This window comes from Leptodactylus fuscus, chromosome 3 (genome assembly GCF_031893055.1).
Source record: "Leptodactylus fuscus isolate aLepFus1 chromosome 3, aLepFus1.hap2, whole genome shotgun sequence".
Classification (NCBI taxonomy): Eukaryota; Metazoa; Chordata; class Amphibia; order Anura; family Leptodactylidae; genus Leptodactylus; species Leptodactylus fuscus.
The window spans coordinates 45,631,035-45,645,765 of NC_134267.1; the positions used below are offsets into that span (position 1 = coordinate 45,631,035).

General features: G+C 42.1%; 1 protein-coding gene across 5 annotated transcripts in view; it reads right to left on the reverse strand.

The window, feature by feature from the left end:
• Positions 1-14,731, reverse strand: part of UTRN (utrophin) — a 497,025-nt gene that overhangs the window by 122,859 nt on the left and 359,435 nt on the right. For all 5 annotated transcript variants that reach the window (XM_075267488.1, XM_075267486.1, XM_075267487.1 and 2 more), the window contains 2 exons: positions 3,647-3,793; positions 339-417 (listed from right to left, as the gene is read on the reverse strand). In XM_075267488.1, coding sequence (XP_075123589.1) covers positions 339-417; positions 3,647-3,793 — 226 coding nt within the window. The remainder of the gene's footprint in view (positions 1-338; positions 418-3,646; positions 3,794-14,731) is intronic.

Consider the following 14,731-nt stretch of genomic DNA (forward strand, 5'->3'; position numbering starts at 1 on the left):
GGGGACCGCCCCTAGTGCTGCGAGAGAATTCATTTAGTATACCGAAGAAAACCCAGATTTCTACTGAACGGTGGCGTGGAGAAGACATCTAAAGATAGGAGAAGAGTAGCCTTTAAAGGGTCACTAACTTTTCAGACAACTTAGTCTCATTTCATAGAGAATGTGATTCTAATTCATGCATGTAATGCACTTTGAGTAAAAAAAGATGCTGCTTTTTACCTGAAAAACCTCTCTAAAGTTCCTGCCACTGTGTCAGTAGCAGTAGATACTCCCATATACCTCAGATCATTGCTATCCGTTACACAAACAGTAAAGCCACATTCACATTGTGAACTTACTAGACAAGAAGTGTTGGGAGGCAGGGCCAAAATCTCTGTGTGCTTCTTGAAGTTGTTTGAGACGTTCTTCAACTGCTGCCTAGATAGACACAAAAGAGGGTATAAAAACAAAGTATCCACTTATTCTACTTACTTAAAGAGAGTCTGTCTCCAGAACACAGTATATCAATCCAGCCCTGGAGATAGATTTGGCACCCCTTGTGGTTTCTCTTGTGAATTAGTGCCTCTGTTGTCGAGATATTGCTGGTTTTTGTCATTATGCAAATAAGCTGTTTGGAGCAATGAAGGCGTGGCACCAAGTACCTCTCTGGAGAAAGGACAACGCCCTTGTTGCTCCTAAGAGCTCATTTGCATATTGAAATAAAAAGGGGCGCCAATTCACAAGAGGAAACCGCTGTTTTATTCAGTCAACCATAACCTATCCGTACCGATATTCGAAAAGTAGAGAGTAAAACAGACCAACCAATGCCAATGTAGGTGCAGTAAACTCAAAAACTAAGCCCATACGTAAATAGATGGATTGTTTTCTTGTCTATTTAGTGTTACTAGTGGACTGAACCAGTGATACATGTATGCTTATTCTTAGATCTGAATGTAAAGGACTATTCAGTTTATAAAAGATGTCACATTATCTGGAGTTGATTGATTGTCACGCCGTCACAGTTTCTTCAAGGAATACCAAATTCACTTAATCCCCCACCCCCATCCCACATTATTTTACAACTGAAATCTTTGTCCTGTGCGCAGTCAGCATCTCTTTGGGGACACAATGTCCATCCTGTGAAAACTAAATTTGTTTTAATCAACATTTTGCACGGGTGGCAATAAAGCAGATTTTTCTTCTGCCAAGTTTTGCAGCTCTCAATAACGGCAGCATGATTTATGGAGTTACAACACCGCTTACAAATTGCATCCAATATATGTATCACAGAGGTGCCAGGGAGCAACAGATAAATACATAAAAATTACAAATACACAGTATCAGAGAAAAGGAAAATCCCGTCCCGGTGGGATAATTTGCTTCTGGCTGTGGAAAGAATGCTGACAGGAACAATTTAGCCCCACAAGGTCAGGATCTGCATTAATGAACATGTATTGTAAGTCTAAAACAATATATAGTAATACAAAACTAATTATTACAAGTAATATATACAGGAATACGCTCACCAACCATAAATGTTACATAATGGTGTGTTCCCATATAAACTGTAATGCCATATATACATGAGAAGAGAATTCCCAGAGGGACTGGGTATAGGCTCTTACCAGCTACCAAAGTCATCCAATTCATCACTAAACACTGTCATGCATACTATTTGTAGGGGAGTTCGGGGTAAACATGCGCTGTGGGTATTTCGGGAGAAGGCCACACATCCATTTGTGAACCCATGCCCCATTCAGGACATGACAGACCCCTTTTTGTGACAAATGCATGCCAATGTGTTGGCCACGTCCCTTCTTTGTGTCATAACAGGCACGACATAAGATGTCCACATCATAGTCATAATATATCAAGGGTGAGTATATTTTACCCCTGGGAGATTTACCCTATTTTTTGTGATACTGAAAGGTCAACCTTTTTTTTGGCAGAGTTGGAAAGTATGGTTTAAAGCAGGAATTTTCAACCTGTGGCCCACAATGCTAAGTTAAGTGACCCTTAAAGGGTTATTCCCACCCCAGCAAATTGCTGACAAGATGGGATGAACTGCTTCCAAGTCCCGACCCGTAGGATGGCACTTACAGGAACAGTCAGGTAGTGGTGTGGAGCTACAGAAACAGTATAGCTCAGGTGTGCCATGCTGTTTCTGTAGCTCCTTTCGAGTTATGGAAACAGTGTAGAGCAGTAGTGGTTAGCTCTTCGCATAGGTTCTGGCCACAAAGGTCAGGACAGGGAGCAAGACGGAAACAAATCTTTAACCATTCTAGTTCCAGACACGCTTACCGTTGTGTGCGGCTGATAAGAGGAAGAAGAGGAATGGTGCCTATCACAGGACCAGGAATTGGTAAGTAGTAATAGCGCACTGTGCCTAAAGTATATATGATCTCATTCCTTATAGTGCACAAATGGGCAATAAGTGAAAGTGACCCATATCCTCTTCTAGATAAATGCAAGTGCTGGATGTGCAGCCGACATCCAGGAATTTATGGAATATACTTATGATATCTCATTAATTTATCAGATGGCAATTTCCCTTTACGTTTTACTGCATCTGTTTGGATTGGTTGACTCCAAGACATCCATTGATTCTCGCTGTGTTCCTGATCAATTTGGTGCTTTTCTTTTTAACATACACCCGTTCACAAGATATAGTCCCTGGAAGATTGTATGAAACTGATTCTCATTTTCCATGTAGTTTTTGTATTTGTATCTGAGAAACTAAAATGGTTCCCACCCAGTTGGAGAATCAGAGCTAGCTCACATATAACCTTCTAGTGGCCATATCTTTTGAATGGATAGACGGATCGTAAAATAAAAACACCAACTTGTTCAGGGGAACAGCGAGAATAGAGTGATGTATGACATGTAGCAGTTTGTATAGAGCTTATCCTTGTGCCTGCAGCCTGTTAATTTAAGACTCAATGTGTTAAACGTAAATTTTGAAATTTGCTAAATTTTCCATTTTTTTTCTGTAAATTTTGGATCATTTAATATATAAATTCTAAATATACTGGCTGAAACATACTATTAACATAAAGTGCAATAAGGGATGGAAAAAGGTATTAGAATCACATGGATAAATAAAAGCATTCCAAAGTTATTGCCACATGAAATGACCCGTGTACAATTTGTAAAAATTGGGCTCCATCTTGAAGGTTAAAACTGGCTGAGTTCTTAAAGGGTAAAACAGGATAGGTGATGAATGTATGATCAGCCGGCATCCAACAGCGGAGACCCCCACTAACCTCTAGAAGGGAGTGAGGAGTGTATTCAAAGTCTTTGGAGCTCACAAGTCTTTGATGGCCAAAATAATGGTTTTGCTGTCAAAAACATCTTAAATATGAAGGAAAGCTATAAAATACTAGTGTGAAGTTTAAATATGAGGCTACAGTATTATAACCGGTATTAAATGTCAGATACATTTACAAATAATAATGCATAATGTGTACGTATTTAGCATCAAAATGCAAGAAATTTTAAAATATATATTCACAAAATTTGGCATTTCAAAAAGCAGAATGTATGCTCTGGGTATAAGGCAACAACAATTATAATAAGGTTGTGAAATACAAGACATTAATCAAACATTAAGGAGATTGAGAGCTCAGAGAATGTCTCTTTTCTGTTTTACAAGGTAAGACAGTTATACCTGTAGGAGCTTCCATCTGATGTTCAGGTCATCCAGTTGGCGTGCGGTTTTTGCAGATGGCTGAATATCTAGAGCGGAGAGCTGACCAGCCACATCATTCACAGTCTTCACCTTCAAGCTGATGGGAGCAATTTCCTCTCCAAATGCCTGTCAAGAAATAAAGTACACAATATTTAAGACTCGGGTCAGCACTATAAGCTGTGATCTGCACAGGGAACACTGGAAGGTGAGTGCAGATTTTAATGGAAAAATTTTTTTGTTTATTGAGTTTGGCAAGGATTGCTAAGAACTTAATATATATGTCACAAAAATCATACACAAACTAAACTCCTTTAGTGTTGATCATGCCACTTTGGAAACAGATTGCCTATGTAAACAGCAGTCTTTAAAGGGGCTTCTCTCATTATAGCGATCAGATGTTTTCACCAAAGGAAGACATGTTTCGGCATAAAATTCTAAGTAACTAATCATCCACGTAACACAAAGGTGCACTGGATCTACTAGACTGTGAGCCATTCTTATTGAGTTACTCTTTGTTTTGATACATTAAGGGGAAGCTGAGCATCTGATCCTCACTCTATGACTGACATATGCTCTAAAGCAGGAGTGCTCACACTTTGTCAGCATGTGAGCTACTTTATAACATTACCAAGTCGAAAGATCTACTACTCAGTTCTTGTAGGTGGGGCCGGGGTGGGCCTGTGGGTGGGGTGGGGCGTGTCTGTGGCGGGGCCGGACATGTGGGCGGGGACGGGTGGAGCGTGCGAGCAGGAAACAGCGGCGTTCTGTGGCCGCCCAGGGATCCCCGCTGTCTGCTTGTTCACAGCGCAGGCTGAGAGTTATCTCTGGACACTGGCAGGCTGGGGCTGCAGCAGCCCTGCCTGCCAATGTCCGTAGATGACTCTCAGCCTGTGCTGTGAACAAGCAGCACCCCAGCCCCCTCCATCCCTAAGAGCGGCCTGCAAGTGTCCGGAGTGCTTGTTCACAGTGCAGGCTGAGAGTCGACTCTCAGCCTGCACTGTGAACAAGCAGACACCGGGGATCCCTGGCTGCATCCCGCGATCGACCTATACGTCCATTGCGATTGACCGGTAGATCGCGATCGACGTATTGGGCACCCCTGCTCTAAAGAGATCATGAATAGAGCTTGTCATCTGAGACCACTAAAACGTCAAGAAATACTATATAGGCAGCTCTTATGCCTACATGGCCACAATTTGTAATCTATGATTTGACATTGTTTTGCCTTGTCAAAGGGATATAACATAGATCCAAACAGCCATCCACATCCATTGTTACTAATATTTCAGTTGGTGTTTCGGGGGCCTTTTCAGCATAAGCTGTTATATGTGTACATGAGGAGTAACTGTCTGGTCATTATATGACTTATATTCTGTAGGAGTTTTTACATGCTATATCAGTAGTTTTTATTTCTCTTTTAGCTAGTGGTTGGAGACTATCTTCTATACATGACACACAGTAAGTACAGGAGAATCTGCTTACTCAGAAACAGTCCCAGGATCATGTAAGACATATATAAAGTAGTATTAACATGTACTGATGTGAGGAAAGTGGTTAGTTGTGATAAAAAAAGCTTCTATTCAGAGTTTTTCTTTTTTATATCTTCTGTACTTCCCACTCACTTCTCCCCTGTTCTCTCCATAGACTTCTGTAGACATGAGACATCTGAGTCACAGTGAACATGCAGTGTGTCCACGCCAGATAGAGCAGTAATTTTGCAACATTAGGAGGGTGACCATGGAAACTGCCTGATAATACCAGAAAGAGGCATTTCTCTCTAAAAAGATATACTACCTGTACTATTAATAACTGACGTGCATATTTAGGTCCTGCCTTGGAATGCCCACTTGCGTGTAGAATTTATTCATCTTACCCAAGGCGGTGTTTACTTGGGGGCTACAATTTTCAGGAATGTTTTTGAAAGTTCAGGGCAGTCCCAGCAAATGGGATAGTCGAAAAGCAAGCACATCTTAATCAAAATGTATAATATATATATATATATATATATATATATATATATATATATGTATGTATGTATGTATGTATTGTAGATGTGTGTAATGAGTTGGGCCCAGACAACGTCCCTAAAACAGTTTTGCAATGTACCAGTGCAGGCAGATATGTTGCTGTGTGGAATAAGGAATATAAATAGGAATACAAATGCATCCGTTTCTTAAAATTGCAGTGATATGCTTGGCTCCATCTGTACCTATACCAAATTTATTGGTCCAACGGAGATCTATCAGACAGCCATGAACCCAATTCATAACTAATGTTACAAGTGTAGCATGTGCCCTTTATAATACCAATGTCTTCTTATCTGGTAGAAGGGCCATTGACCTCGTAAAGTAAGAGCTCAAGTGTGAATACTGCCCTTTATAACCATACTGTTATATCAGAAGAAATATTTTGCACTTTAGTTTAGAAGAGAATACGAGTAATAGAAGAAGTAACTACGCCTGAGCTATAACTATATGACAAGAAAGACAACTGACTTGTACTGTATACCCTGACACACCATTTCATCATCCCTGGATATAGTATTTTAGAATTCTACATCCACTTCTATGTATTTTATATCTAACCAAAGCTACAAAGACATACACATAATAGAAAACTAAAGTACTTCATCCCCCATGTTTTGCCCTCTACTTATTTCTCGTGATAGTATGGAACATTAAGTCTGATTGTTTTTACTTCTAGGCCATTATTTCTTATTGTTTCTATATATTTTCTTAATGTTTTATATAGACTGAAATTAAAGAACTGTAATAAAATTTTTATATTAAAAAAAAAAAGCCCGGACACAAATAATAGCACGCGGCAAGTGGCGGGTGGCGTTATTAAATAAATACATCAGCCACTACATGAAAAGCACAATATCTACTAGTACTTTCTAGCATATCATGGCGTCCCCAATACCGAGTCATATATACTCCCTTATAACATCAAGGTTACCGGATTGATCCTGGCAGGCAGAAAATTCATTCTAGATTGAAAAGCAGTATCGGAGAGCTTGTCATATGTCCATAAAATGCACTCGCTTCACCCCAGCCCCTGCTACAGTCAGATCCTGCAATTACTATTAACGGAAAGCTTTGAAGCCTCAGAACACCCTGGCCATAGACTTTTTTGCCTTATTTCTTTTTATCTGGTGCTCTTGGCCTTGTGAACTTAATCCTGCACTTCACTCGCTTGCATTTTATTTTAGGGAACCTTGGCTAGTGATGGGAAATTATTTCCATGCACTGTTTCCACTTTTGCATGTGGTTGTTTGATCTATAATAAAGTTAAGCACAGGTGTCCTGTAGATGACTACAATAGGAAGTGTTCTGTTTTCCTGCAGTGCCATAACAGGGGAAGTGAAGAATTACACTCTGCCTTTTTAAATGAATAGAATGTCCGACAGGCTAGGGTCCTCCACAGCTACAGTCAGAAAAGGAGAAGAGTGGAGGTGTTCCTGGGACTGCTTATCCACTGGGATACTCATCCTGGGATGCCGCCTGAGGGCACTTCCAAGATCAAACATCTCATAGGGTGTTTTTACCACCCGTCTAGGCACAGATCGGTATCCCCCCTGTGACATTCCCTAAATCACACTACTAGAGAAGAGTGAAGGAGCACATCACATAACAGCCTGAAGTAAGAGAATAAAGGACACCACACTACATGAAGACAAATGGGACAGAGTGATGGCATACTAGGTGGCACTGTAGCTCTGGCCAATAGATAAAGGTGCTGAATCTATACAATGTTATGTATGTAAGGAAACCATATCCCTGTCTCCATTAAACCTGTCTAGAGAATCCCATCCACACATTGCCGGCAAATACATGCAACAGACACACAGCGATTTTCAAAACCATTGCGGTTTTGGAAATCGAAGCATGTCAATTATACCTATGGAAACACCGGCGGTTTCCCTATAGGTATAATTATCTGGGCTTTTATCAATTGACCTATTTAAGGATAGGTCATGAACTGAAGATCATTGGAGGTCCTAAACCCAGGATCCCTGTGGAGCAGCTGTACGTAATAGCTTCCACTTCACTTGTAACATCATGTTCATCAGTCTCATGGTTTGCAGTTCATTCCCATTCCAGTAAATGGGGCTGGGTTGTGACACCACACACAGTGGTCCTTATATAGTACTGTGCCTGGATTTCTGTAGAGAGGCCTTAGCGCTAACCCGAAATATGCAGCCTCTTCAAACAGTTGATAGTGTGGATGGGTGTCGGACCCCATTATCCTTAAAGGCGTTGTCCAGGCAAAACTTTTAAAAGTTTAAATCTGCTGGGGGCAGTGAAAAAGAAAAAGGCACATTCATCTGTCCCCGTTGCTCCAGTGTCATCCCGCGCCTCCCGGTTTGTCTGCTCTTCCAGAGTTGTGCTAAAACAGCTGATTGGCCAATCAGCGGCCTCAGCAGACCTCAGAAAGACATTCAGACATAGTGACATTCAGGTCCTTCGCTGTTTGACCTCAGCGGTCACATGACTGCTGAGGCCAATCAGCGGCTTCAGTACAGCGCCAGAAGGCGCCGACGGAGCAGATGAAGTGGGTGAATCCTGGTGAAAGACAATGACATTTGATAATACTTGAAATATACAGGATTACTTTTTACAACTTACAGAAGTGAGAGAATGAAATATGTGACTGGAGATATTTTTCAAAAACCATTCAGGTCTCAATAATTGGGAGCTGGAGCTAAATGACTCTGAACCATCAGATAAGATTTTGTTATATAAAGTAATACACATTGAGTCGCATTTATCAAAACTGTCTTAAAGAAAAATGTCTGTATTGCCGACAGCAACCAATCTAAAGTATGTACAACTAGCAGGAGGACCTGGCTTCACACGGGTATATTTCATTTTTTGTTTGTGTAGTGGTCCTATAAGAATTGACCAGTTTTGCACTCGTGTATTTTGTAGGTCGTTTGTGTGTGTGTCTCTGTCCGTGACTTCGTCTGCGTGTTGTTGGCATTGATGATCCGTCTATATTCAGCAAATTGCTACCGTCGATGGTTTGCCTGCTCCGGCGTTTGTCAAGCTGTCCTGGCTGCTGAACTTGTTCATCATGTTGTGCCTATGATTGTTCCAGTATCTCAGCAGCTCGCTGGGACGCCATATAATGAGCGTGTTGTTGGCGCCGATGATCCATGTCAGCTCCACTTGAGGAGAACTATGCTCTAACTATGTTAGAATTTTGCAACAAATTAGATTTTCTTTTTAAAAGTAGCAAACTGCCAATTTGGATTAAAGGTGTTTTCCCATCTAGTGTGTGTGCACTACCTAGAGCTGATCAGATAATATGCAAATGCATGTACAGAATCCCAGAGGGTTAGGTGCATTTACACAGAGAGATAACAGACCTGGAACCTGAGATAAGGCTGCAAGTGCAGTGTAATATAGTATGTGAACATACATTCATAACAGTCGTTAAGCCATGTCATTTACCGGGATAAAAAGTAGCCTATATGTTAACTGAGGTTACAATCTATCTATGTGCCAAATTTCATTCAATTCCGTTCAGCCGTTTTTGTGTGATTGAATAACAAACACACAAACTTTCACATTTATAATATTAGTAGGAGGATAGGATAGTAGGATAGGATAGGATGAAGGCTAAATTCTGTTTTTCTCAGAGATTGTTTGGATACATGGGAACTGGAATTTTATCTAACCAATGTGTAGCATGTCCATGTCTATAGCCTCTGAGAGAGGGAGCAGATATTGGGGATACTACCAAACAGGCACAAAGGGTGAGAATGAAATATTCCTAATGCATGTTCATCTACTATAAATCTGCTTCTAAGTGCATACATAAAATAAAATAATCCTTTAATAGTCCCACCATGGGGAAATTCAGTGTGTTGTAGCAGCAGATAATACAGTAAAATTGCAAGAAAAAACACATACATACTCAGAATAGCAGATAGAAAAGGTACTAGGAGTCATAGCAACTAAAAAGAAAGACTCAGGATCATTTAGTTCTCTGTACGGAGTGATCTTTGCTTAGCCTGATGTAGATTATACAGCCTGACCACGGTTGCGAGGAAGGATCTCCGATAGCGTTCCTTCTCACACTTGGGGTGAAGCAGTCGGTCACTGACAGTACTGCCCAGTGCTATCATGGTCTCATACATGGGATGTGAGTTTTTCTCCACCATGGAACTCACCACGGACAGTATCCTTCTGTCACCCACTGTCACTAACAGAATAATATATGCGATAAAACTTAACTTATATCCCAAGTCATGTTGCAATACTTTTTTAAAAGTCAGACATTGACTTGCCATCTTCCAACAGGTAGTGATAGAGCTGCAATTTTCCTAATATGCATACTTTTTATATTTGCACAAAAACTATGTTTAGCTGGTCCAGTGACTAGGAACTATTTTTTTCTTACACCAGGTGGCACTGTTGTACTTATCTCAATGGAGGTCATGTAATCCTACCTCACCAAAGCAACACAGTCCTTATCAATGATTATATGTGTATATATATACAGTCCTATGAAAAAGTTTAGGCACCCCTATTAATCTTAATCATTTTTAGTTCTAAATATTTTGGTATTTGCAACAGCCATTTCAGTTTGATATATCTAATAACTGATGGACACAGTAATATTTCAGGATTGAAATGAGGTTTATTGTACTAACAGAAAATGTGCAATATGCATTAAACCAAAATTTGACCGCTGCAAAAGTATGGGCACCTCAACAGAAAAGTGACATTAATATTTAGTACATCCTCCTTTTGCAAAGATAACAGCCTCTAGTCGCTTCCTGTAGCTTTTAATCAGTTCCTGGATCCTGGATAAAGGTATTTTGGACAAACAATTCAAGTTCAGTTAAGTTAGATGGTCGCCGAGCATGGACAGCCCGCTTCAAATCATCCCACAGATGTTCAATGATATTCAGGTCTGGGGACTGGGATGGCCATTCCAGAACATTGTAATTGTTCCTCTGCATGAATGCCTGAGGATTTGGAGCGGTGTTTTGGATCATTGTCTTGCTGAAATATCCATCCCCGGCGTAACTTCAACTTCGTCACTGATTCTTGAACATTATTCTCAAGAATCTGCTGATACTGAGTGGAATCCATGCGACCCTCAACTTTAACAAGATTCCCGATGCCGGCATTGGCCACACAGCCCCAAAGCATGATGGAACCTCCACCAAATTTTACAGTGGGTAGCATGTGTTTTTCTTGGAATGCTGTTTCTTTTTGGACGCCATGCATAACGCCTTTTTTTATAACCAAACAACTCAATTTTTGTTTCCAAAATGAAGCTGCCTTGTCCAAATGTGCTTTTTCATACCTCAGGCAACTCTATTTGTGGCGTACGTGCAGAAACGGCTTCTTTCTCATCACTCTCCCATACAGCTTCTCCTTGTGCAAAGTGCGCTGTATAGTTGACCGATGCACAGTGACACCATCTGCAGCAAGATGATGCTGCAGCTCTTTGGAGGTGGTCTGTGGATTGTCCTTGACTGTTCTCACCATTCTTCTTCTCTGCCTTTCTGATATTTTTCTTGGCCTGCCACTTCTGGGCTTAACAAGAACTGTCCCTGTGGTCTTCCATTTCCTTACTATGTTCCTCACAGTGGAAACTGACAGGTTAAATCTCTGAGACAACGTTTTGTATCCTTCCCCTGAACAACTATGTTGAACAATCTTTGTTTTCAGATCATTTGAGAGCGGGCTGTCCATGTTCGGCGACCATCAAACTTAACTGAACTTGAATTGTTTTGTAGAAAGAAATGGTCCAAAATACCTTCATCCAGGATCCAGGAACTGATTAAAAGCTACAGGAAGCGACTAGAGGCTGTTATCTTTGCAAAAGGAGGATCTACTAAATATTAATGTCACTTTTCTGTTGAGGTGCCCATATTTTTGCACCGGTCAAATTTTGGTTTAATGCATATTGCACATTTTCTGTTAGTACAATAAACCTCATTTCAATCCTGAAATATTACTGTGTCCATCGGTTATTAGATATATCAAACTGAAATGGCTGTTGCAAACACCAAAATATTTAGAACTAAAAATGATTAAGATTAATAGGGGTGCCCAAACTTTTTCATAGGACTGTATATATATATATATATATATATATATATATATATGTATATATATGTATATATATATATGTATATATATATATATATATATATATTATATATATATATATATATATATATATATATATATATATGGTCTGTGTTAGGTTGCATATAACTTGATCTGTGTAGATTTCTGCACAATATCCAGTCAACACAAATGATAAATATGGTCTGGCAGTGGTATGAATAATTCTGACGTCTTAATGCAGGTATTCAATGACTGGAATTACATTATGTCAACAAATTATCAATAAGGCTAGATTCACACCTGAGTTGGACTTTTCCGTCATTCCGTCCTGCTGGGGGACCCAAATGACAGAGAGCCCGTCCGTCAAAACAGCGGTTACCCAAAGACACCATAGACTATAATGTGGTCCGGGAGTGTCTATCGATAGAGATGAGCGAACACTAAAATGTTCGAGGTTCGAAATTCGATTCGAACAGCCGCTCACTGTTCGAGTGTTCGAATGGGTTTCGAACCCCATTATAGTCTATGGGGAACATAAACTCGTTAAGGGGGAAACCCAAATTCGTGTCTGGAGGGTCACCAAGTCCACTATGACACCCCAGGAAATGATACCAACACCCTGGAATGACACTGGGACAGCAGGGGAAGCATGTCTGGGGGCATAAAAGTCACTTTATTTCATGGAAATCCCTGTCAGTTTGCGATTTTCGCAAGCTAACTTTTCCCCATAGAAATGCATTGGCCAGTGCTGATTGGCCAGAGTACGGAACTCGACCAATCAGCGCTGGCTCTGCTGGAGGAGGCGGAGTCTAAGATAGCTCCACACCAGTCTCCATTCAGGTCCGACCTTAGACTCCGCCTCCTCCGGCAGAGCCAGCGCTGATTGGCCGAAGGCTGGCCAATGCATTCCTATGCGAATGCAGACTTAGCAGTGCTGAGTCAGTTTTGCTCAACTACACATCTGATGCACACTCGGCACTGCTACATCAGATGTAGCAATCTGATGTAGCAGAGCCGAGGGTGCACTAGAACCCCTGTGCAAACTCAGTTCACGCTAATAGAATGCATTGGCCAGCGCTGATTGGCCAATGCATTCTATTAGCCCGATGAAGTAGAGCTGAATGTGTGTGCTAAGCACACACATTCAGCACTGCTTCATCAAGCCAATACAATGCATTAGCCAGTGCTGATTGGCCAGAGTACGGAATTCGGCCAATCAGCGCTGGCCAATGCATTCTATTAGCCCGATGAAGTAGAGCTGAATGTGTGTGCTAAGCACACACATTCAGCACTGCTTCATCAAGCCAATACAATGCATTAGCCAGTGCTGATTGGCCAGAGTACGGAATTCGGCCAATCAGCGCTGGCTCTGCTGGAGGAGGCGGAGTCTAAGGTCGCTCCACACCAGTCTCCATTCAGGTCCGACCTTAGACTCCGCCTCCTCCGGCAGAGCCAGCGCTGATTGGCCGAAGGCTGGCCAATGCATTCCTATGCGAATGCAGACTTAGCAGTGCTGAGTCAGTTTTGCTCAACTACACATCTGATGCACACTCGGCACTGCTACATCAGATGTGGCAATCTGATTTAGCAGAGCCGAGGGTGCACTAGAACCCCTGTGCAAACTCAGTTCACGCTAATAGAATGCATTGGCCAGCGCTGATTGGCCAATGCATTCTATTAGCCCGATGAAGTAGAGCTGAATGTGTGTGCTAAGCACACACATTCAGCACTGCTTCATCAAGCCAATACAATGCATTAGCCAGTGCTGATTGGCCAGAGTACGGAATTCGGCCAATCAGCGCTGGCCAATGCATTCTATTAGCCCGATGAAGTAGAGCTGAATGTGTGTGCTAAGCACACACATTCAGCACTGCTTCATCAAGCCAATACAATGCATTAGCCAGTGCTGATTGGCCAGAGTACGGAATTCGGCCAATCAGCGCTGGCTCTGCTGGAGGAGGCGGAGTCTAAGGTCGCTCCACACCAGTCTCCATTCAGGTCCGACCTTAGACTCCGCCTCCTCCGGCAGAGCCAGCGCTGATTGGCCGAAGGCTGGCCAATGCATTCCTATGCGAATGCAGACTTAGCAGTGCTGAGTCAGTTTTGCTCAACTACACATCTGATGCACACTCGGCACTGCTACATCAGATGTAGCAATCTGATGTAGCAGAGCCGAGGGTGCACTAGAACCCCTGTGCAAACTCAGTTCACGCTAATAGAATGCATTGGCCAGCGCTGATTGGCCAATGCATTCTATTAGCCCGATGAAGTAGAGCTGAATGTGTGTGCTAAGCACACACATTCAGCACTGCTTCATCAAGCCAATACAATGCATTAGCCAGTGCTGATTGGCCAGAGTACGGAATTCGGCCAATCAGCGCTGGCCAATGCATTCTATTAGCCCGATGAAGTAGAGCTGAATGTGTGTGCTAAGCACACACATTCAGCTCTACTTCATCGGGCTAATAGAATGCATTGGCCAGCGCTGATTGGCCAGAGTACGGAACTCGACCAATCAGCGCTGGCTCTGCTGGAGGAGGCGGAGTCTAAGGTCGGACCTGAATGGAGACTGGTGTGGAGCGATCTTAGACTCCGCCTCCTCCAGCAGAGCCAGCGCTGATTGGCCGAATTCCGTACTCTGGCCAATCAGCACTGGCTAATGCATTGTATTGGCGTGATGAAGCAGTGCTGAATGTGTGTGCTTAGCACACACATTCAGCTCTACTTCATCGGGCTAATAGAATGCATTGGCCAGCGCTGATTGGCCGAATTCCGTACTCTGGCCAATCAGTGCTGGCCAATGCATTCTATTAGCTTGATGAAGCAGAGTGTGCACAAGGGTTCAAGCGCACCCTCGGCTCTGATGTAGGAGAGCCGAGGGTGCACTTGAACCCTTGTGCACCCTCAGCTCTGCTACATCAGAGCCGAGGGTGCGCTTGAACCCTTGTGCACACTCTGCTTCATCAAG